We start from the raw sequence: 22,680 nt of genomic DNA on the forward strand, positions 1-22,680 counted from the left end.
TAATACTTATCAGCAGTGTGCAGGAAAAAGGAAACCACAGAAGCTCCTTTAGGAAGTTCCGGATTTGAACCAACTGTGCATCAACTGGTCCTCATAAACACAGAGCGACGCTCAGCAGCCTAGGAAGCAACAGATTCTGGTTCAAACCTTATCACAGAAAAAAAATTAAAGTTGGGGAAAAGCTGGATGTAGCCTGGTGAGAGAGGGAGGGAGCTTTCTGTCCAACACCTGTACCATGCTGAGGATGACTGTCAGTGAGTAGTGATGGAGCTTGCAGGAAAGCCGGGGTTCAAAGCTGTCCCCTCCCTTTACTAGGATTTCCGGTCCATTCAGTCATGTGAAACATAACCTTCTCTAGTCGCTCAGCACTGTGGGTCTTTGACCACTAGATGATCAAAGGGGCCTGGTTGGAGCCATGATGTGTCCACACGGACCACAGGTAAGATAGAGGAAGACACCTCACATGGACCTCTGCCTCCAGGAGCAAATGTATGGGTGAACTCCCATAAACATACATGTACACACACGCACACTACACACCTGTGCGCGCGCACACACACACACACACACACACACACACACACACACGCTAATGATGCTCAAGGACGTCACTGTAAAACCATGATCACAGTAGCATCATTCATAGTGGCTGAAGGAGGGAACACAGTGTCCACTGACAGATGAGTGGATTAGAAGAAAGAAAAGCAAGCACGCAAGCAAACAAACAAAACCCCCACAAAATATAAGGATGTTTAAAACAGGCCCTGGGGATGTGGGGGAATCATAAAATACAGGCTTTTTTTCCCCTTACGTTTCAAAAGGCACATTTTATTGGGTGTGTGCCTGTGTGTGTGTCTGTGTGTCTGCTACACGTGTTTGGGTGCCTAGTTCCCCCTGTGGCCAGAAAAGGAGGTTAGATCCCAAGGAGCTGGGGTTGTGCAACCACGCGCTCCCAGCACTGGTGTAGGAGCCCTCTGGAAGAGCAGTAGGAGTGTTTCACCTCGGAGCCATCGCCCAGTGTTGGTCTTCCTGCTTGCATGGGAAAGTCTTAGAGAAAGCCACAACTCCACGGCCTGGAAACCTCACAGCTCTGAGGTGGGACTGTGTCCCAAGTGTATCCTGAGCCATGGGAGCCCAGGGACACCACAGCTCTGAGAGGAGGCCTCCTCAGCAGAGGTGGTGCAGCTCCCAGGGGAGGGTCTGTCCAGCTGAGCTGAGGAGCCAGAGGACTCACTTTGTAGACCAGGCTGGCCTCGAACTCACAGAGATCCACCTGCCTCTGCCTCCCGAGTGCTGGGATTAAAGGTGTACACCACCACCACCCAGGAAAAAAAAAAAAAAAAAAAGGAATGCTTCCCGAATTTGAATGTCATTATCCTGTGCAGGGTCCATGCTAATCTTCTCTGTATTGTTCCAGTTTTAGCATATGTGCTGCCCTTTAGCAGCCCCTCCCCGACCCTCTCGTGACATTGGACTTGTCCTGTTTCTTAATCATTCTGATGAATTTTCCTCTGGTCACTCTGTCTGCCTTTCAATTAGACGTCATTGGTGCATTCCAGTGAGAGGGATTAAAAGTGTCACTTCAATATTCCCAGCCAGAAGAATTAAAGGTGTGTATCCCAGCAGAGGGATTGAAGTTGTTTAATAAGGGTGTGTCTGTATTCAGCTGGATCACACAGACCTGGGTCTTTGGATGTGATCCCTTGCTAGAGCAGACATGTTCTGGATTAAAATTCCTCCACAAATATTAGCGATGCCTAACCAAAATAAAACAAAAAATACGCCCAGACAAGCACATCAGTTTCATTTCTATAGTGACAAGCATGGCCAGGGCAGCAGACTGACCTCAGCTTGGGGACTTCTGTCCTGCACAGTCCAGGACGAGTGCTTGAGTCCCATCAGGCAGTGGGGAGAGCTTGCCCGAGACCCTGGGACATGCCAATAGCAGTGACTCTGCACATCTGGGGCTGAGGCCATGTGGCACCATTTATGCCAGCAACAGGGTTTAGGCAAGTGGCCTCTGTCTGAGTCTGACCTTGGAGGGTATGGAAATGGGTGAGCCACGTGGGTGCTCCATGTTTATGGGATCCCCCAAGTCCCTGGACAGTGGGGTCCAGTGAGAATCCCTGTGTGCAATATCCTTAAACTGAGTCACTCTTGGTGCCTGGAAGTCCCACCCTCTGACACATCTGACAGCCTGCAGTATGCCAGCCTCCCTGAGCTCTGCTGTCACTCTCCCTGCTGCTACTTTCCTTCTGTTATTTCTCTGCAGTCACCACTGTGAGGACAGCAGCCTTCTCAGCTCTGGGAGCCTTTCCAGGCACTCATGCTCTCAGGATCATGGGGACACCATGTCTCTGCCCCCAGGCAGGAACAGTGCTGACCCCTGGCAGAAACCTGCTACACCTGTCCCTGAGACCTATGGAGTCCTTACTTCTGTTTACAGATTGTCACCAACCCACTGATGGGTCTCTGTGGGTGACACAGTGCCAGCTGTCGCTCTTGAACCTCCCTTAGCCTCTGCCCTGTCTACTTCTTCCCCTCCCCTCCTTCACTCCTTTCTTCCTTGGGCCTTCTCTTCCTTCTCCTCACCCTCCAGCTCTGCTCTAGTTTTACCAGGCAGGGCTCCTGGTTGTGTAGTCCAGGCTGGCTTAGGTCTTGCTGTCTATCCTAGGACAGCTTCACTCCCGTCATCCCCTGCCTCAGGCTCCCAAGTGCTGAAACTGCAGCCCTGTGCGCATGCTCCAGGCTCAGCACCCCCTTCACCCCAGCTTTCACGTTGTCCCTTGGGGAGGGATCAGTCAGGTGGCAAAGGTCAGATGGAGACTGTTGTCTGAGGACCCAGCAGGGACAGAGACTGAGTTGAGAGCAGGAAACAGCAGTGGCCACAAGACTGGTTTATTGTGTGTGGCTTGGCCCTTCCTGAGGAACAGGACTGCAGTTAGTGTCCCTGCTGGCGCAGCACAGCACAGAGCTGGTAGGGGGAGGGGGCAACCGGAACTGCAATGACGCCATAATTGCTGGGCCTGGGCTGTCCATCGGGCACCGAGAAGCTAAAGCGCTGCAGGAGGCAGGTGAAGAAGAGGAAGAAGAGCCCCATGTCCAGGTGGAGGCCATCAGGATGTAGGACCGTGTGCATGGCATGCAAATGTCCAGTGAAACCCTGCTCCATGAGGTGTGATCACGAGTCACTCATAATCATGAGAAGTCACCCACCTAACATGCCACATACAGAGCTTTATTAAGGGGTAAAGGACACTATTACCTCAGACTAGCACCATTTTTTTGTTTGTTTGTTTAGTTTTTCGAGACAGGGTTTCTCTGTGTTGCTTTGGTTGCCCTGGACTCACTTTGTAGTCCAGACTGGCCTCGAACTCACAATGATCCGCCTGCCTCTGCCTCCGGAGTGCTGGGATTAAAGGCGTGCACCACCACGCCCGGCTCAGAGTAGCACTGTTAAAAGGGGAAGGGGGGGGGGTGTAGAGATTGCTCAGCAGTGAAGACCACTGAGTCTTCTGGCTTGATTTCCAGAACCCAGAGGATGGTTTACAACTAATTACAGCTCAGGCCCCTACCTGGAGCCTCTCAGCTGCCTCTGGTGCCATTCAAGGCCTTGTGACAAATCTCCCCCCATGTGCAGTGCTCCCTAAAATCCCTGTGTCTCACTTCACTGGGCTTCTCACTTCCCTAGGGGTTCTTGGGCAATGGCTGCAGCGTACTCACACCCATGTAGGTCCCGTCACCATGTGGAATTCCAGACTGTGGTGGTCTTGTACTTTCCTGACTCTTGTTTGCCTGGTGGAGACGCTGGGACAAGGGTGGCCATGCCTACCTTAGGGATGCGGAAGCCCTGTACTTCAATGTCACGTGACGTCATGTGTGGAAAATCCAATGGGGCGATGTCCCCAAAGCGCTGCACCTCATGGACGACAGCATTGGTGTAGGGCATGCGGGCCTGGTCGGCCATCTCTGGGCGCCACGTCTGCCTTATGACTTCAATCTCTTCCTGGACGTGCCAGGGAGGAACAGCATCCCCTTAGTGAAGGGGCAGCTTCTTCTTGACTGGTGGGTTAAGACGCCCATCAGACTTGTGGGACTGTGAGTCAAGCTAAAGCTGGAGCCACTAGTTTCTCAGTATGTCTTTATTTTTCCGCTTGCCCTCCCTCCTAGCTCAGCCACGCTCACGCTGCACATCCGGGTGCAGGATCATGAGCAGCAGGGCCCAGGACAGCGTGGTTGACGTGGTCATCATCCCTGCGGTGAACAGGTCAGTCACCACCATGCGCAGGTTCTCGACATTGAAGCTGCTCTCAGGGCTCCCCTTGGCCTGGGCCAGGCAGAAAGGGTGGGCTCAGTGGGGAGAGGAACCCCACGAGGGCCTCCCTTGTCCCCAGGCACCCCAGGTGCTGAGTCACTTGGAGATACACAGGGCCCCACCCACCTGGCCTCACAGCTCACAGGACTTCAGCCCACAGCCCCTGCCTGGATCTCTTGGAGCTGTCCCTCACCTTCTCCATCTCAGCCAGGAAAGCATCAGTCAGGTCTCAAGGTGGCTGGGCAGGATCCCAGCTTGTCTTGTGCTCAATCAACATCTTATCCAGGGAGCCAATGAATGAACTCAGTTTGGGGAAGGCTGTGTGAGGCAGCCCAGGGATGTGAAGGAGCATTGGGAGTGAGTTCAGCACCTGGGACAGAAACACAAGCGGTCTATTGCTTTTATTTCAATTGAGAAGTCATTATTTAATGGTGTATGTGTGTGTGTGTGTGTGTGTGTGCGCGCGCGCGCGTGCATGCGCGTGTGTAGTTTGAATGGTACTCATTATTGAACCTTGTCCTGCCCTACACTGGGCAAATGCTCTATCACTGACCTACATGCCCAGCCTATGCTATGGAACTTTGTAGCTTGGGGAACCATATCTTTGAAATTCAGCAAAGGACTCAGATCTGACTATTCAGCTGTGACCTTGCCAGCTCCTTGGACCCCTTAGATGGAGAGCCAGGCCTGAGACCACACAAGAGCAAGAGATTCCAGAAGATACATCTTCGCCACTTTGTTTTCCCAAGAAGCCTTCTACCATTCTAGGCCCATCTTCCTGTCTATCCTGTGGTGCCAGCAGCTCTATGCTTGCCTGGGGGCAGCATGAATTCTACTGCACAGCACCTCTCACTCACCTTGTGGAAGCTGTATGGCATGTTCCCATAGTCCACTTGCAACAGTTGCCCAGCCCAGGGAGTGGCACAGGACCTGGTGGGTAGCGGGCAGTCCAGAACTTGCACCGGTGCATCAAGTTCAGCAGAAGCAGGAAGATGGCCGTGAATATGACCACGGGCCACAGGTTATCTCCAACCAGCAGCCCCATGGTTGCTCCACTGCTTGCCAGGCTTTGTTGGAACACCAGCTCCAGACACCTAGAAGGAGGAAAGATCCACTCAGGACAGACTGGGGACCTGGTACCTAGGTTAAAGCTGCGCTGTGCTCTGCCTTGAGGCAAGTAGCTGTGTTTACTGTTCAAACAGAGCGTGTATTGGGAAATAAAAGTCCAGGGAAAGTCCACCTCTTTGGCCCCTGTCCTTTCTCTCCTGGGTGCATATCTAGGGGAGCGGCATCAGTATGCACAGAGGCTGCACACATTGGTTATGTTGGGCTTGGCATGATGAGCACAGTGGGCGATAACCAGGGGACCCTGCCTCAATGTGCATGACCACAAGGCAAAGCAGTCCAACTGCTGATTTGCCACACAGGCAGAGCTCTGAGGTGCCTGATGACATTGTCTCAGAATGGAACAAGGCCTTTTTAGGGCTTCGTGGAACACTTTTCTAGTAGGATGTAAGGTCTGAGTGACACCATAGGCACCATCGCTGTGCAGCAAGGGCCACTGAAGGGAGTGAAGTGTGAATCAAGGTGAGTGGGAGGCAGTGTGACTTAGGCAGCTACAGCCTGTGCAGCCTTGAGTACAGGTGTGAGGTCACCAAACTCAAAACCTGGGGACCTCTTAGCTCTGACCTGAGAAAGCTACAAGACTGCCAACTGTGGGAGGCTAGCAGGGTGTTCAGCTGTTTGTCAAATGGAGACCACAGTCTAACTTTCTTCACCGTTTCCTTCTTGACGGGTGAAGCTTTGTGCCTTCAGTCATCATAAAAGGGATGGAAAAGTGTCTTCCTCATGCCTCATGGGCAGAGTTTTGAGGGAGTTTGCCGAAGACTGGGATATGACCACCCTGGAGGCTTAAGGAGCACTTTGTTGGCAAGACACAAAAAACTTAAGAGGCACTGTGGAACACATCATTTGGCTGGGACAAAAACGCCACTGTTTTTTTTTTTTTTTTTGGTGAGGGGCAGTGGGAGGCAGGTGGCTGCAGCCTGGGGAGTCTTGTGTACAGAGTTGAGGTTGTTAAATTGATCAGGAAGGCCAGACTGGTGCTGACCCCTTTGTGGGATAATCGAGGCCAGGCCTGATTTTCCTGTTTCAGCTAAGTGAGCTTCTGTGAGGTAAGTGTACTGACAGGAAAGCGGTCACACACTGTGTGCTGTAAAGGGTTCCCTGATCTTGGGAGGTGACCTGGATGCTCTGCTAACATCTGCCTGCTTGCACTACTTCCCTTCACCCTCAGTCCATGTGCTCTCAGGCATGTGAACCACTGTGGGGGTCATGTGACTTCTAGGGTACTGGGGTCCTGTATTCATGGCAGCTGCACAGGTGCACCCTGTGTGCATCAGGAAGTTGGAGCTGAGTCCCTGGCCATCAGGGGTCACTGGTGCTCCCAGATTTGCAATTCTCTGTACACAGGCAACACATAATCTCTGTCCTCTGGACTCCACTAGAACTGGACAAATAGATCCTGGGCAGGTCTCTCCTGGACTCTGTCCTGCGGGTTATTTCCCTCTGCTGGCTTCATTGTGAAGACCAACAGTGAGTCTAGGAGCCGTTCCCAGGTCGTTCACCTCTTCCTAGGCATGGTGGGAAGTGTGACTCACTCACTGGGAGGACAATGACTTTTGAGTGCTGCCTTGGGAAGGCTTAGTTTGGGCAATGGAGGCTGGAGGTCGCTTAGGGTTGGTGAAGCTTTCATCCCCAGATGGTTACTGTACCCCTGACCTATGCAATCACAAGCCACAGAACCAATGCTTGAGATTACACACATTTAGCTGTAGTTGCAGTTGGATAAAACTGTTCTGGGACCCAGATAGGCCCTGTGACTTCTGGCCACAAAGAATCTAGTCCAAGGCAGAGGGGTGTAGGAGAAAGCAAGGCAAGCACTCGGTCAAGTTCCCCTGTGGTGCTATTTCCTTGTGGGTGGGGCAGGGTCATCAGTCTATGAAAACCTGAACTCAAATGGAATATGACAGTGGGCACAGTGGAGGCTCTTGCTTCTGAGTATAGTAGAAGTGTGTGCATGTTTGCAAGACACAGTCCACAGCTCATTTAAGGCAATGCATCCCAGATAGGAAGGAAGACCATACTATTTGATCATAGATGATGTTATTGTGCATGTTGGAAACAGGGAAGGTTTCACAATACCATCTGAGAACATTAAACAATTTCAACAAAGATACAAAGTCAACACAAGAAAACCACTTGCTCTTTCCTAATCTAACAATGAGCCATCTGAGAACAGAATGACAAGCAGGATAATATATAAAATAGCATCAGAAAGAATAAGTATTTTAGGGCAGGGCAGTGGCTCTCACAGTATGGTGCTTGCTGTGTAAGTATGAGGACATGAGCTCATTTCCAAGCGTTTGGATACACCAACCACTTCTGCAGAAGTGGAGGCAGAAAAGGGAGGGTGCTCAGAGTGGCTGGCCAGCCAGTCTAGCTCAGTGAGTGGGCTCAAGTTCAGTGAAACATTGCAAAGGCTCAATAATGTGAAGGGGGATTGAAGACGACATGCAACTTTGACCTCTGGCTTCCACACAAAAATGAGGATGTACACGTGCGCGCGTGCACGCGCGCGCGCACACACACACACACACACACTAAAGTATTTGTATAGTAACCTATAAAAATCATCAGAAGTAGCTAGGTGTAGTGGCGTAGGCCTTTGGTCCCAGCACTCAGGAGGCAGCAGGCTAACTGCTGTGAGTTCAAGGCCAGCCTGGTCTACAATGCGAGTCCAGGGCAGCCAAGGCTACACAGAGAAACCTTGTCTCAAAAACAACAACAAAATCACAAGTTACTGAACAATATGTAAATGGAGTGCATCAAGTAGAAAAAAAAAATTTTTTTTTTCCGAGGCAGGGTTTCTCTGTGTAGCCCTTGCTGGCCTGGAACTCACTCTATAGTAGCCTTAAACTTACAAAGATAAGCCTGCCTCTTGAGTGCTAGGGTTAAAGGCGTGTGTGCCATTACTGCCTGGCCAAAGAAGTAAAACTTTAAAGAGAATATTAAAACGGGAAGGCTTGCTTTATTGTTCACAAGTTGGAAGGAAAGTCTACACAGAGCCCTGTTACTCAATGGGATCTAAGCATTAAATGCAATTCCTGCCAGGATGCAAAATTCCTAAAATTTCTATGGAATATCAAAAGATCACAAATGCTGCCAAACATTTTACAAAACTGATAGGTTCACACCCCTCAGAACCCAGCAGTGGCTCATGCCTGTAATCCAGTACTATACCTGGGGGAAAGACCTAGGTACAGTACCCAGTGAGTCTAGCCACATCGGTGAGGTCCAGGTTCAGAAAGCAGCCCCTTGTATCTAAAAGCAAGATGGAAAGTGATTGAGGAAAATCTCTCTCTCTCTCTCTCTCTCTCTCTCTCTCTCTCTCTCTCTCTCTCTCTCTCTCTCTCTCTCTCTCACACACACACACACACACACACACACACACACACACACACACACACACACACACAATTTAGAGTTTTTTGTTTCTCAAGACAGAGTTTCTTGGGGCTGGAGAGATGGCTCACTGGTTAAGAGCACTGACTGCTCTTCCAGAGGTCCTGAGTTCAATTCCCAGCATACACATGGTGGCTCAATCATCTACACCAGGATCTGGTCTGCAGGCACCCAAATACATATGTATGGGGTGGGGGGTGGGGGAAAGGTTTCTCTGTCTAGTCCTGGCTGTACTGGAACTCGTTTTGTAGACTAGGCTGGCCTCAAACTAACTCAAGTGCAGGGATCAAAGGCATGTGCCACCACACCCAGCAACACATTTGTTTTAAAACAAGACCCAGCTCTGGGTCATGATAGGACTAAATCCTAAACACCCACTGCATAGTCTACAATGCATTTTCTTTTTTTGGTTTCTTAAGACAGGGTTTCTCTGTCTAGTCCTGGCTGTCTTGAACTTGTTTTGTAGACTAGGCTGGCCTCAAACTCACAGAGTTTCATCTGCCTCTGCTCCCAGAGTCCTGGGATTACAGGCCTGTGCCACCATTCTCAGACTCTACAATGCATTTTCGTACTCTAATCTACATCACAGCACCATGGCATGTCGCAGAGCTTTAGCAACAGGTCAGAGCTGTAACTAGCTCCCAACCACCAAAGGTTCCTACTTGCATGGTTAGTTTAAGAGGGTAACAAACAAAATCTGGGGTGTGTGATGCGTTCTTGTGATCTCAGCATTTATTGTTCTGAATTAAGAAGTTAGAGATTCCCCAGGACAGCCTGTGCAAGGTAGTGAGGCATTGTCTCAGCAAATGGAATGGGAATGAAAATGAGTAGTTACTACTGGGGCTGCATCAATTTTGTCACTTCTGGGTGGCAATGGCACACACCTTTAATCCTAGTACTTGGAGAGGCAGAGGCAGAGGCAGAGGCAGGCAGATCTCTGGGTTTGAGGCCAGCCTGGTCTAGAGAGAGTTCCAGGAAAGCCGATTTCCACCTTCATTTCTCCCAGCATCCTAATTAAACAGGTGTCGCCACATTCTAAGTATCAGTCATAGACAAGGGATAAGCCATACTGCAGTTTGGCTTAGGGTTGAGTTATAGGTGTCCTGGGAGCAAGGATGTGAGTTGAGCAGAGGCACTCTAGTGCCTCTCCCCTCCCTTCCTTCTGTCCCTTGGTCCACCACCCACTGGCTTGTCAGCTAGCAAGGAAGCAGTGAGAATTCTGTCATCCAGTGCTCCACTGGTTTCTTGCCCAGGCTGAAGTTGTACAGGGTCAACTCCTGATCCTCCTGTGGCTTCTGGTCCATGGGGTACCACATGTAGTGTGCATGTAAGCAAGCACTCCTGGCTGTGTACTCTGCTCCCAGCATCTTTCTTCCTCTGGGTTCAGCACCACTCTAAGTTTCTACCCACTGCCCCCTACCTTCCATATTACCATGTCTCTTTTGTAGGCTCTACCATAGAATCCAATAGCTTTTGTAATATTGATTGGCTATATGACTACTCCCAGTAGTAGCCACTGTCCTGGTCACCAGCCCTTCTTGTGCCATCTTTGCTGCCCCATACACACACAGCTCCTTAACTTTGGATCTGTGACTGAATGAGACCTGGTGAGTGGTCTAAGGTGACCTCCCCATATTTAACAGTACCTTGGTGTGATTTCTTGTCTGTTGCTCACAGCCACTGGCTTCCATGCTACCTGTAGGCGGATCAGCTCTCTGAAGCAGCACTGCAGCTGAAGTGCAAGAACACCACTTACCAAGTAAAGGTCCCCAGCAGGTATTAAGAAGCAGACCTGCCACATGAGCTTTTGCTGTGTGGGTTACAGCTCTACTGCTGGGCTGCATCCTCAGTAGGAGATCTGTTGTCTTGAGGCTGGGAAGTCTAAGTTCAGCAAAGCAGTGATACCAATACAGGTGGCCAGCAGTGGCCGTGCCAGAACCAGCACACCTATCCTCAGTTCCTTGAGGTACAAGACCTCTGTAACATCAGCCACAGAACCTCTTCCCACTCACTCTTGACTGAAATACTGCACTGGACCCTGACATCTCTCCTCTACCAAGACCCTCATCCTCTGATGGGATTGAGGACGTGGGCCTTAGGACTGCTGTCTTGACAGTATCCCAAATCTGAAGTACAGCCTGCACTTCTTGTCTTTGTCTTTTTATACTTCTGCTCTTGGAAAGTACAGGTCCTCAGGTCCTGCAATCCCTTTCTTTTGGGGGATGTATGCGGATTTACTGTATACCACTAAGGGCACCATGACTTTTGCGGCCTTTTACGACCAACACTCCCACTTTGTACACATTATCGTGCATGTTCTCAAACTCCACTTGTAGCAGGCTGTCTAGCTCAGGCAGTGGCACAAGGTTGGGAAGGTAATGGACAGGTTAATTATCAAGCAGCAAAAAGAGAGCTGTAAATATGGCCAGAAGCCACAACAGCCTCCTGGATTCTCTGGGAACCTATCTTGGTCCTTACTCCAGGCACTTAGGAATCTTACCATTGCCCAGGTGCTTTGTACCTTATAAAAGAGGCACAGCTGCCTTTTGTTCTCTTGTGGTGAGCCAAGCTGTTAACCATCAAAACAGAGCAGTGGTTCTCAACCCAATGCTGCAACCGTGTAATACAGTTCCACATGTTGTGGTGATGGCCCCCATATACACCATAAAACTAGTTTGTTGCTACTTCATAACTTTAATTTTGCTGTTATAAACTGTAATGTAATAATGGGTATGTGTCCCCCATGAAGGGTCATTTGACAGCCCCAAAGGGGGGGGGGGGTCACAATCCACAGGTTAAGAACCACTGTGCTAGAGGATGAAGGTGGGACAAGGGAAGAACAGGCTGGGCAGGCTAGCCTCCATGGCCTCTGGCCCTCCTTTTTGCAGAAAACAAGGGGCTGATGGAAAGTAATGTTAAGGCAGCAAGTGCCACTGGGAAGTGGGGCAACAAACGGCAGTGGGAGAAAGGTAGCTGGAGTCTATGTAATCTTTAGTTCAAGTCTAAGGCCACTCAGTGATTAGGGAGGCAAGACTCACAGCCTGGGACTTCTTAGATCTGGCCATGGAAGGTTGAGAAACTTTCCGTTACTGTCAGATAACTATTGTGGGACCAACACAATGATCCAGGTGCTTTTCAAATGGAAATCACTGTCTTCATTTACCTTTACATCTTATGTCAAGCCCATCCCAAACTCATTTTGGTGGGGATATGGAGAATGATATTCCCCTTATGCCAGAGGCCTGTGGTTAGGATGGGCCAGCCACAAGAAAAATTAAAGAATGAGGCTTGTGCCTTCCAACGATTGGTATTTATGTGGTAGGCATTGCTGTTCTCACTGCACGGGCCAAGTTATTAGTCCTCCCCAGGGTCCTCAGACTCAACTGTTTTTATGCTACAAGAACGTAAGCTGTATCAAGTTAAGTGTGGTATTGCACTGTACTGCTGTACATACTTGCTTTGAGCTGCCCCTCTGCATGCTTGCACTTGATAGTCTACTGATGGCCAGTACAGATTTATTGTTTCAGAAACTTCAAGCTGCCCCTATATCATGGGGTAAAATATACAATGCATTGGTGGGCCCTCTGGATACTGTCTCAGACACAGAACTTCAAAGCACTATAGCAATAAGTGAGTTAGGTCTATACCTGAGCCCTACTGGCTCCACAGGAGCCTATATAACCCAAACACTTTTGTGAGAATTCTAGAAAACAGGAGCCTTTGTAGTCAGCCAGTGTAGGTCCATTAAGAGGAGTTAAATTTGAGCATTTTTCTGACACTTCTTCCTTTCTTTATCGGGGGTAGTAGCTAAGTCATAGGGAAGAATCTTTCAATACTCAGCTCCTCCCCAAGAGTGCCAAATGGGCAGCATCTTGAGCTGCAGTCCCAACAACTATCACTAGGGGGAGTCACAGATTACAGGTAGTAAAACCAGCAAAGTAGAACCAAACTCATAGGGAGTGGTTTAATAGGCAGTTTCGTCATTTTTTGGATCTTAGTTGCAGGGTAACATGTATAAATTCAACGCCACTGAAAAAAAATATAAACCATAATTAATATATTCATACTTCTTAAAAAACCCCACAACTCTTACAATTTTAACATGCATTTAAAGGAGGGCCTGGAGAAATGGCCCAACAGCTAAACGACTAAGAACACTGGCTGATTCCCAGAGGACCTTCTACAGGTGCTTGGCACACATGTAGCACACAGTCATAAGCTGCATGCACAATTTTCAGATACACAGAATGAAACAAAACAAATTGTTTTTAAAGAGTACTGAAAACAGTCTACTACAACCGCACCAGCATGGTCAGCGTAAAGGACGACTCCAGATGCTGGCGAGGCTGTCAATCAACAGGACTCCTATTCATGGGTAATAGGAATACAAAATGGTACACAAAAGGCAGTTTAGCAGTTGCTTACAACAAAGCAACACCCTTACCACACGACACACTGATCTGAAAACTTCTGCCTACAGAAGCCTGCACACTATTTACAGCAGCTCCAGCTATAACTGCCCAAACTGGAAGCAATCAAAATGTCCTTTGGCGACCAAGGAGCAGGAAAATCTGGGCGTACCTAGACAAAGACATGAGCTGTGTAGTCATAAATACATGAAAAGAACCATAAATGTGCATTACTAAACTGGAAAAAGCCACCCTGAAATGGCTATATACTGTATGACTAACTTGTTGACACTTTGGAAAAGGCAAAAGTATGAAAATGATAAGAAGATGGAAGGAAGGGGAGAAGCAGTTGGCACAGATGTTTTAGGGTAGCAAACTGTCCTGTAAGACAGCAATGGGGGTGCACAGGCACCATAAATTTGTGCGAACCCATGAAGTGTGCAGTACCAGAACCAAACCTGATGTAGACCACAGACATGATGGGTGATTATGACATATCGTGTAAGGTCATCACTCACAACAAATGTGCTGCTCCAGTCGGGACACCAGTAGCGAAGCAGGCTGCACATGTGTGGAGGATGCAGACACATCGGAGCACACCTTCTGTTCAATACTATAGTGAACATAAAACCGCTTAAAAAAAAAAAACCTACTACAACACACACACACACACACACACACACACACACACACATACACACACACTCACCTTAGAAGCTGCAGGAGCTGAAAGGCATAGTCAGCCATGGCACTGCGAAAGTCAGGAAAGTGCCAGCAGGAGGGACTGACCACTGGATCAGTTTAAGGAAAGAAAGAGTCACAACTGAAGCTGTGCTCAGGTACCATCAGGAAACGGAAAGGGAACAAAAGAACAAAAGGCAAATGACAAACATCTGCTGTCAGGAAAACATTTCTCTCAAGATACATATTTTTCAAGTTTTATGGCTTAGTCTTTGACATCTGAAATCTATCAATTTCATTTTAACTGTTAATCTAGGTTACCAATGAGAGACACCATCAAGCTCAAAACCATCATTTCTATTCAGGTCTTGTCCAGCTGCCTGAGCACAGTGCCTTGACTGACATGGCACATGGACTCAAACTCATACCACCATCCAGGTGGGTGAGATGACAAGTGGACTGCACTGCTTTATACAGCCATTAAAGCAAAATTAACCTGCCTTTTCTGCAGGCCCAAATTGATGAGCACACAAGAACTCATTATAATTGCTTACTTCCAATTCAAAATACAACTTCCAATATTTTGTTTTCTTTAAAAAAAAAAAAAAAAAAAAGGCCACTAACATTACATTATACTTTTACAACCCTTAAAATTAATGCTGACTGGGAACATGCCCTCATGTCAACTTCAGAAAGTCAGAATGGCCCCACAGGAGGCAGAGGAGAACCCCAGGGTTTGGTTTCAGGCTCTGCTGCCAAGGACCATGTAAGCTTCAACAGGCCAGGGAGCAAAGGGATCAGGACCTATGGTGGCCTCCTGGGGGTACAGCCAAGGCCCTCTTTGGGAGGCCCATCTTGGAGAAGGAAGAGACACATTCACGTAGAGTAAATGAAAAAGGACACAAGGTTAAAATGAAGTTTATTACGGTTTTTTTTTTTTTTTTGATTTTTTTTTTTTTTGATTTTTGTTTTTTTTAATAAAACTGTTTGTAAAACAGCTATTTTATCCCCACGGCAGAGTGACCCCTGAAAGATGCACATATCCCTTCTTAAGGCCTTAACAAGATTTTTTTTTTTTTGTATTTTTTCTTTTTTTAAAACTCATATATTTAAAAATTATACAATTTACAAAACAAAAACAATACAACATAAAGATTCACGTATCATGGGCCATATATCTAACAAGCCCCCCCTTTTCCATTATAAAAATGAAAGCAATAAAGAGTGTTAAGGGGAGTGGTTCTGGTCAGCCTAACCTACCCACACGTTCACACCGCTGTTCTCTCCCAGACCGTGCTTGCTTCAGCAGCGGAGGCTCCACGAAACCTGTGGGTAGCCAAGGTCCCAGCGACATGGAATGTGCTGAGGAAAGGGCGCCAGAGACAAGCCATTCCTCAAGTATACCTGTTGCTGTGAGGTTACTCTACCTACTTGGTGGGGCCACAGTGATCCAGGACACAGCCATGACCTTGGGGCATCTGCCAATTTCACCACCCCCCAACCAAAAAAATAAAGGGGGAAAAAAAAAAAAGGAAAATAATTAAAAATAAATAAATAGTGTTTCTGGAAAGGAAAAAATTTATTTGTGTTTAAACATCATTCCCGCACTTTTGAAAATGAGCATCCCCAATCTGTCCCTCCCCTTGCTTCCCCAATGAGAACGATTCTGACCAGGGGAAGGTGGTTGTCATCTGTCTGCTTTTTCGGTCGTGGGTCTAGTGTTCACTGAATTGTTGTGAGACTTGCTAAAGAGCAAAGCCACACCCCATCCTTTATGAGATGAGTTTGTTCAGTTCAATTTCACATTTAAATTTCATTGTCATTGGAACAAATTTTGAGTTAACTAGATAGTTTTAAAATAGAATCAAAAGGGATAGCGCACCTTTCATTTAAACAAAGTCTTTCCAGACTAAAAATAGATTTATATATATATATTTTTTATCCCTCCCTTTTAACCCCCCCTTTCCCCATCAACCCACCCCTCCCCCCCCCCCCCACATTGTCACTATGGAGATTGTGTCCATGGAAACAGCCATTCCAACATCTCGTGTCTTTCTTTCCTGTGGTGTCACCAGTTTGAGTGTGATGTGAGAACATAGGAAGGAAGTGCTGGCATGGGCAGGCGTAGCAGGGTGGGGGTGCAGGGCAGGACAGAGTAGGGTGTGGTTGCACAGCAGGAAGATTCCATTCCATCATGTGTATCCACCACCTTCTCATCTCCACAGTCTCACCTGGAAAACAAGTAGTAGATACTGGGTGCTGGGAAGGTCTATATGGTCTCACACAGCTGTGGTAGCAATGGGAGGACATATATGGCTTTCAACAGGCATCTTATATTCAGAGCATTCTGTAATGGAGATGGATGCTGATTCTGAACACATCTAAGCTTTGGACCAAATAGGGGTTAACACAGCAGTGATCCAAGCTAATGGGACTATCATGGACGGGCCAGAACAGGAAAGGATTCCTTGACCTCTGTGGCTGGGTCTTGCTTCAGAGTACTGTGTATCTTTGCCAGCCCAGTAAGCACTGAGGGTCTGTGCCTGGCTCAACAACTTGTGGCAAGGCTCAGTCCTCATAAAAGTGGCTAAGAGTATCTTGTCAATGAAACCTAGAGCACCCACCCAAATTATGGAAAGAGCAGTTCACAACTAGGTCTCATCTGTCTCTAGTTGAGTCTGTTATTCATGTAAATAACACTTCTTGGAGCCTCTAGTGGGGAGGTGGGACAGGCTCTAGCCCATTTTCTGGGGTTTACATCGAGCTGGAGGTTTTAATTCTGCTAGCTTAGCTCCCCAGAAGTCTAAGGTGCTCAAGAGGGCTCTGCCCTTCTCTCTTCCACTATTTCAGGTTTCAGGAGGTTGTTCTTTTGTTTGTTTTGTTTTCAAGACATGGTCTCTCTGTGTAGCCCTGGCTGTCCTGGACTCACTTTGTAGACCAGGCTGGCCTTGAACTCAAATTGATCCTCCTGAGTGCTGGGATTAAAGGCGTGCGCACCACCATGCCTGGCCAGGAGGTTGTTCTAATGACCCATGTAGGGAAAATGGATTGTTCAAGGGACTCTGAGGAGTGTCTCATGGTCTGCCTTACATTAGAAGGGATCAGGGAGACACAATAGTTTCCAAGGAATTAGTTCAGAAAATTTACACCAAAAGCCAGTGCTGATGGCAACTCACTCTCATTCTTGCTTTCGCCAATCACTGCACTGTCTCTGTGTCTCTTGGGATTTGTTTTTCCCCTCAAGTCTCTCCTTTTCTCACTGCCAACAGATAAACATCAGGAAAAGCTAGGCCCACTGCCTCATACCTGCTTCTGCAAAGCTTACCAATAAACAACAGCTATGAAGGAGCTAGGAATGTACCATTCATAAGCACACGTATATACGCCTGCCCTTTGCTTTACAGAAAACAGCAGGAAGGAGGAAGACACTTTGCAGAGGCACATATCTATCTATACATATAGTAACCCACACTGCAACCCAGACTCCAGCTCTGGGAATGCAAGTGTTTTATGATGGCACAGGGTACCTTGAATCTGTCTTCAAGATGAGGAAGCTCAAGTTCAAGTTTGCAGCCCAAAGCATGTGGCTAGTTCAATGTAGAATTAGGGTTTACAGCTACCTGAGCCTTTATTAACTCTGGGTTTCCAGGGACTGTGTTTCATTGCACGAGACATGGCTGAGAGGAGGTAGCTAGGCCTCAGACCTATGTCAAGCAAGTTCTCTGCCATTCCAACCTGAAGATAGTCAATATTCTCTCTAAATCTCACTAAGCATGTGGCTACTGTCTGTAATCACAGCACTTGGGGGAGTAAGGGAAGGGGATGCTGAAAAAACCAAACTGTTTATCACCAAGAATGGTGACATGACAAAGGTAGCTCAGTAGCAGAGCTCTTGCCTGGGACTTGGGGTTCTATCTTCACAACCACAAAACAGTGAGCTTCTTGATGTTCAGCAGGTAGAGCACTGCACTTTCCTCTCTGGACTCGCCCCACGTACCCTGGGCCTGAACCTGAGAGGGCTTCTTTTGTATCCTTCGACACCAAACTTTCAGCCCGACTCTCCTAACGATAGCAGTTACCATTCAGCTCAACTATGCCTGATTCAGAGGCAGTCTCCTCTCTGATGGACATGTATGATCCCTACCTAGAGCGAGGAGTTGAGAGAAACCTAATTCTGACTCAGTATCAACTTAGGATGTTAAGGGAGATGTGATAAACTAAGGGGCTCCTTTTGGAGGTGTAACCCCAGCAGCACTTCCCTGCATGAACTTAGGATTGGGGTGACACTTATTCATCTGTAGATGGGCTGCATGTTGCTCAGAGGAATCAGGGAGGATGCCATCTCTTTCTTTCCATGGCTGCTCTGTGCAGGGCATGTGTGTAGGTGGTATTCCTAGCACTCAGGACAGAGCATTACTTCAAATGGTTTCTATTCCCTATCTACTGCATCTCAGGACCCAGTAAAGAAGCCATGTACAGGAGCCCCTGTCCAAACCTGCAATGAAGCCAGAGAGTAACAATCTTAACATCACAGGCCTACTATGATGCTTTCTCATCCCCAGAAATGGGTAGGAGGTGGCCTACTGGGCAATTGTCCAGGAACTTACTTATCCTACATTCTTAGCCCGGCAGAGACAAATGCACACCCTCCACATGCTGGAGCAGCATCTTCTAGCCTCTAGCTCTGGGTATTTCATGTTATACAGAGCAGTTGTAGCTCTCACAAACACCCAGCTGGGTAGGTAGCATGCAGCGGCCAGTGTGTTCAGTATTTGCTGAGGGGTTGCCAAATCCTCCTCAGGTCATTATTATTCTTTCTGCTTTTACACAGGAAACAGACCATAGAGATATCAACTGGCTTTAACCTCAGCCACACAGCCCTTTCCTTACAATTCTGTGTGGGAAAGTAGGGTACCAGTAGGTCAGGACAGCACATTCACTGTCCTTTCCCTGGCCGTGTAGGTCCTCACTAATGGTGGCTCTCCATCCTGAGCATGAGGACAGTAGTAGGCTTTTGTCCCTGACCACTGAGACTTTAGCAAATGTTTGGCACTTGAAGGACACTGACTAAACTCAGACAAACTGAACAGACAAACCAAGAAAATAATTTTACATTGTGGTAAGAGTTTACACAAAGAATATTCCAGATATTAAGATTGGGTCTTTCCTTTTATTCAATAGGTGACTGTTACAACCTCAACAGACTTGAGGCCCACCCCAACATGATGGTCAGGTCTATTATGGCTAGATACCAGCAGCACCATTCTACTCAAAGTCCAGGGCTGGAGGTGGAAGAGCCCAAGAATGAGTAGTGGTGATGACCAAGGTACCCAACAGATGAGTCACCAAGGTCCAGATGTCTAAAACTTGGGCTAGAATTCAGGACAAAACTAAATTCCAAATGAACTGGTTTTCATGTCAGCCAAGCCTTCCAGGACCCACTTCAGGACTCTATCTCATGCCCCCCCTTAGAGTTTGACTCTAACCATCAGGGCCTATAAAGACACTGACATAGACTACAGAGCCTGCTTAGGCACAGTGACATTCAAACTCATGAATCCCACTGAAGGGCAAATGTAAATGGTTCTCCAAAACCTACATATATAGTCACCTACTTTATCTTGAGAGCCACAGCGCTATGCCAGGAAGGAAAAGGACGCAGCCAGTAAGGACCAGTAGCTTCTAGACATGCAGAGCTGACAATGCCTTTTTGTCAGTCCAAAGTCTTCCTAAGTTTGGGTATCCAAAGAACAAGAAAAATGGTGCCCATTCACCTTTCATACTCTGTTCTGCGGCAGGTGTTGCCAACCCTGCTCCCTGGAAGAGGCTGGCAAAGAAAAAAGGAACTACAGCAAAGTACTCAGCACCCCCACCAGGGAGCCCCAATCTGAATCCAGACCTATGCCACAACAGGTGTGCAAGCAGCTTTCTCTGACGTTAGTAAATTAACCACCAATTAAACAAACATTTTCTTGGAGGAGGAGAACCAACCAGTTGTAATCAGGGAAGCTGTAGGAGCAGAGGACCCCCATTTCGATATAAGACCCCTCAGAGAATACTTCAGACAGCTAGTACCTCTGCAATTGTATGCAGAAGGCCTCATGCCATGTCAGGTCTGTGTTCTCCCCCCACCCCTCTATTTTGAGACAGGGTTTCTCTATGTTATCTTGGCCGTCCTGGACTCGCTTTGTAGACCAGGCTGGCCTCGAATTCACAGGGCTCGCCTGCTCTGCCTCCCTGAGTGCTGGGATTAAAGGCGTGCGCCACCATGGCCACCTCAGTTCTGTTCTCTTTATACCCTACTTTTTCTCATCCCTCAGTGACAGAGCAGGGCAGAGAGGATGAACCAAGCTTCCAGGACCCATGTCCTCCAAGCTGCATTCTTATGGCTGCATGAGGACACTCGCCACCATTAGCTTAATCCCTCAACACTGTTAACAACAGAATTAAACACGGTGATGAAGTCCAGCAAATCTCTGAAATTTCTTTCTCTTTGTGCTTTTTAAAAAAAGGAATTCCTGAGGCCAGCCTGGTCTACAAAGCGAGTCTAGGACAGCCAAGGCTACAGAGAAACCCTGTCTCGAAAAACCAAAAAAAATAAAAATAAAAAAGGAATTCTGAGTTGGGCACGGTGGCACACACCTTTAATCCCAGCACTCAGGGAGGCAGAGGCAGGTAGATCTCTGAGAGTTTGAGGCCAGCCTACTCTACCAAGTGAGTCCAGGACAGCCAGGGATACACGGCTACACAGAAAAACCCTGTCTCAAAAAACAAAACAAAACAAAACAAAATCTTCACAGTAGTAGGGTGGGATTACAAATAATAAAATTTGGGGAATATTCTGTTGCTTTTTCCCTCCCAGAAGAAAACATGATATATAATAAGCCTTACCAGAATGTAGTTTAAAAAAAAAAAAGAAAGAAGTGACCACTGGTTAGAGTCTCCTCTAGGACAGAGTCAAAAGAGCAGGCTGCTGGCACAAGATCCTCACCCATAGGGTCGTCCTACAAGCTCTGCCTTTAGGATACCACTCAAAGGCTCATTTGTCAGCTCTTCACAAAAGGGCTAACTTCAGTTGCCCTGACTCCAATTGGTAGCGGATGGTTCTGAAGCCTCCGCTACCTTCCTGCAGACATCCAGGAATCTAAATAACATGGGAAGCTACTCTGTTCTACTTTATTAATCCACAGGCCTAAGTGTTGTCGGTGCAGCCTGGAGCCATAAGAGACCGGAGACCAGGACACATGGAGCTGCGTGAGGAGGTGGTGGGAGCTCAGCAGGCCCCAACTCACCTGTGCTTGCTGTCCATTCCCATGTGCACACTGCCCCCCTCACCCCCGCTCCGACTGCTCTGTGCTGAGGCTGCCTTTCGCGGTCTTGTTCTGCAAAGGGGGGAGAGGGCATGGAAGGGGAGGCTGATGCCGGCCAAAGCCAAGAGACAAGACAAGAGGGACAGAACAGGAAATACGAAGTGTGAGAACCAGGGAGGGTAGATGGAAGGACAGGAACGGCACATGGAAAAGGAAATAAAAAAGCAGAATCAGTACTGAATGACAAACAAGAGAAACCCAGACTGGGCTTTCTGAGGTAAAATGTGATCATAAGTAAAAATAAAGAGAATACTGTCTGATCCTAAGATCCATCTCTGAAAATTATTCTTAAAAGAAAGCATAATCTCTCAGGAGCATTCTGAGGACAGTCCTCTACAGATGACATTTTTAGTATTTTATTTTAGTATTTAAGTATTTAGTCCCCTATTTGGGGACTCAGTGGTCAATGACCACCAGGTGTCAGTGTGACCTCAGTTATACAGGTCCTAGTGCAGGAGACATGGGCAGAAGGCTCCACTCTGGCCCTCCTCCATCCCATCCTACCCCACTTCTGTGTGCCGTACCCATTCTTAAAGGAAGTGACCACTGAACACAGTGGGAAAATGGCGTGGTGGCAGACCATCACCTATGCACTGCTGGGCCACTTCTGCTGCACTACGTGAGAGACAATGATCTGGAGTTGGCTCTGTTTCCTAGTCTAGACCAGGAATGTTTCTAGACCAGGCCTTGCACCAACATGTTATAAATTGATCCACAAACTGGATGGAGTTCTACTAAACTCAGAAAAAAAGCAGTGATAGTGTCATTGAGTCTGATCTTCATTTGTTTGGAGTTTCTCTTGTAGCCCTGGCTGTCCTGGAACTCACTCTGTAGACCAGGCTGTTCTCGAACTCACAGAGATCCACCTGCCTCTGCCTCCTGAGTGCTGGGATTAAAGGCAGGCACCACCACTTCCTAGCTGAGTCTGATCTTTTAATTTCTCCTAATAAACAGATATTCCCCTCAAAAACCCACACCTCTTCCCGACCTACCATGAAGGGTGTTGGGCCCGTACCCCAGGGGTTCCTTTAGTTCAGTGACCCTCCACCTTCCAAAGGCCAGAAGAAGGTTATAGCTAGAAGTATGTGCTGGGACAGGCATGGGTGAAGCTGTCCAATGCCTGGGGCTTGCCCCCATTCCCCACCTACACAGCCAGTGCGACTGAGAGTGCTGTGCTCCGGGACTCACCTTGTGCTTGGGGCACCTCACCGAGAAGTTCTCTTCATGCAGCAAACAATCTACAAAACAAGACAGTCCAATAAGACTATGCTTAACAAAATATAGCTATACTGGCTGGACTGATGGATATGAACCTAAGAAGACACAAACTGATTTATTTCCTTCCTAAATCCCAAATGTACATATGCAACACTTTTTCTTA

The 22,680-nt window shown here is 47.8% G+C and overlaps 2 protein-coding genes and 1 non-coding gene across 7 annotated transcripts in view; all 3 read right to left on the reverse strand.

Moving 5' to 3' along the window:
• Positions 1–1,338: 1,338 nt before the first annotated feature.
• Positions 1,339–1,446, reverse strand: LOC127201928 (U6 spliceosomal RNA). The gene has a single exon (XR_007832263.1). It is a non-coding gene; the product is annotated as a U6 spliceosomal RNA (small nuclear RNA).
• A 1,495-nt stretch (positions 1,447–2,941) lies between these two features.
• Positions 2,942–5,360, reverse strand: LOC127201001 (cytochrome P450 2D27-like). The gene is given in 6 exon segments (XM_051159364.1): positions 2,942–3,163; positions 3,438–3,506; positions 3,833–4,035; positions 4,186–4,327; positions 4,509–4,713; positions 5,173–5,360. Coding segments are annotated over 6 exon segments (1,029 nt in total).
• A 10,560-nt stretch (positions 5,361–15,920) lies between these two features.
• The window catches only part of Tcf20 (transcription factor 20), a 162,901-nt gene continuing 156,141 nt past the window's right edge, over positions 15,921–22,680 (reverse strand). For 3 of the 5 annotated variants that reach the window (XM_051160085.1, XM_051160087.1, XM_051160086.1), the window contains exons 4-6: positions 22,488–22,537; positions 21,222–21,344; positions 15,921–16,160 (exon numbers count right to left, since the gene is read on the reverse strand). In XM_051160085.1, coding sequence (XP_051016042.1) covers positions 21,261–21,344; positions 22,488–22,537 — 134 coding nt within the window. In that variant the 3' untranslated portion in view covers positions 15,921–16,160; positions 21,222–21,260. The remainder of the gene's footprint in view (positions 16,161–21,221; positions 21,345–22,487; positions 22,538–22,680) is intronic. The other 2 variants (XM_051160088.1, XM_051160090.1) reach the window with 2 other exon arrangements.

Source organism: Acomys russatus, chromosome 17 (genome assembly GCF_903995435.1).
Source record: "Acomys russatus chromosome 17, mAcoRus1.1, whole genome shotgun sequence".
NCBI classification, from domain to species: domain Eukaryota; kingdom Metazoa; phylum Chordata; class Mammalia; order Rodentia; family Muridae; genus Acomys; species Acomys russatus.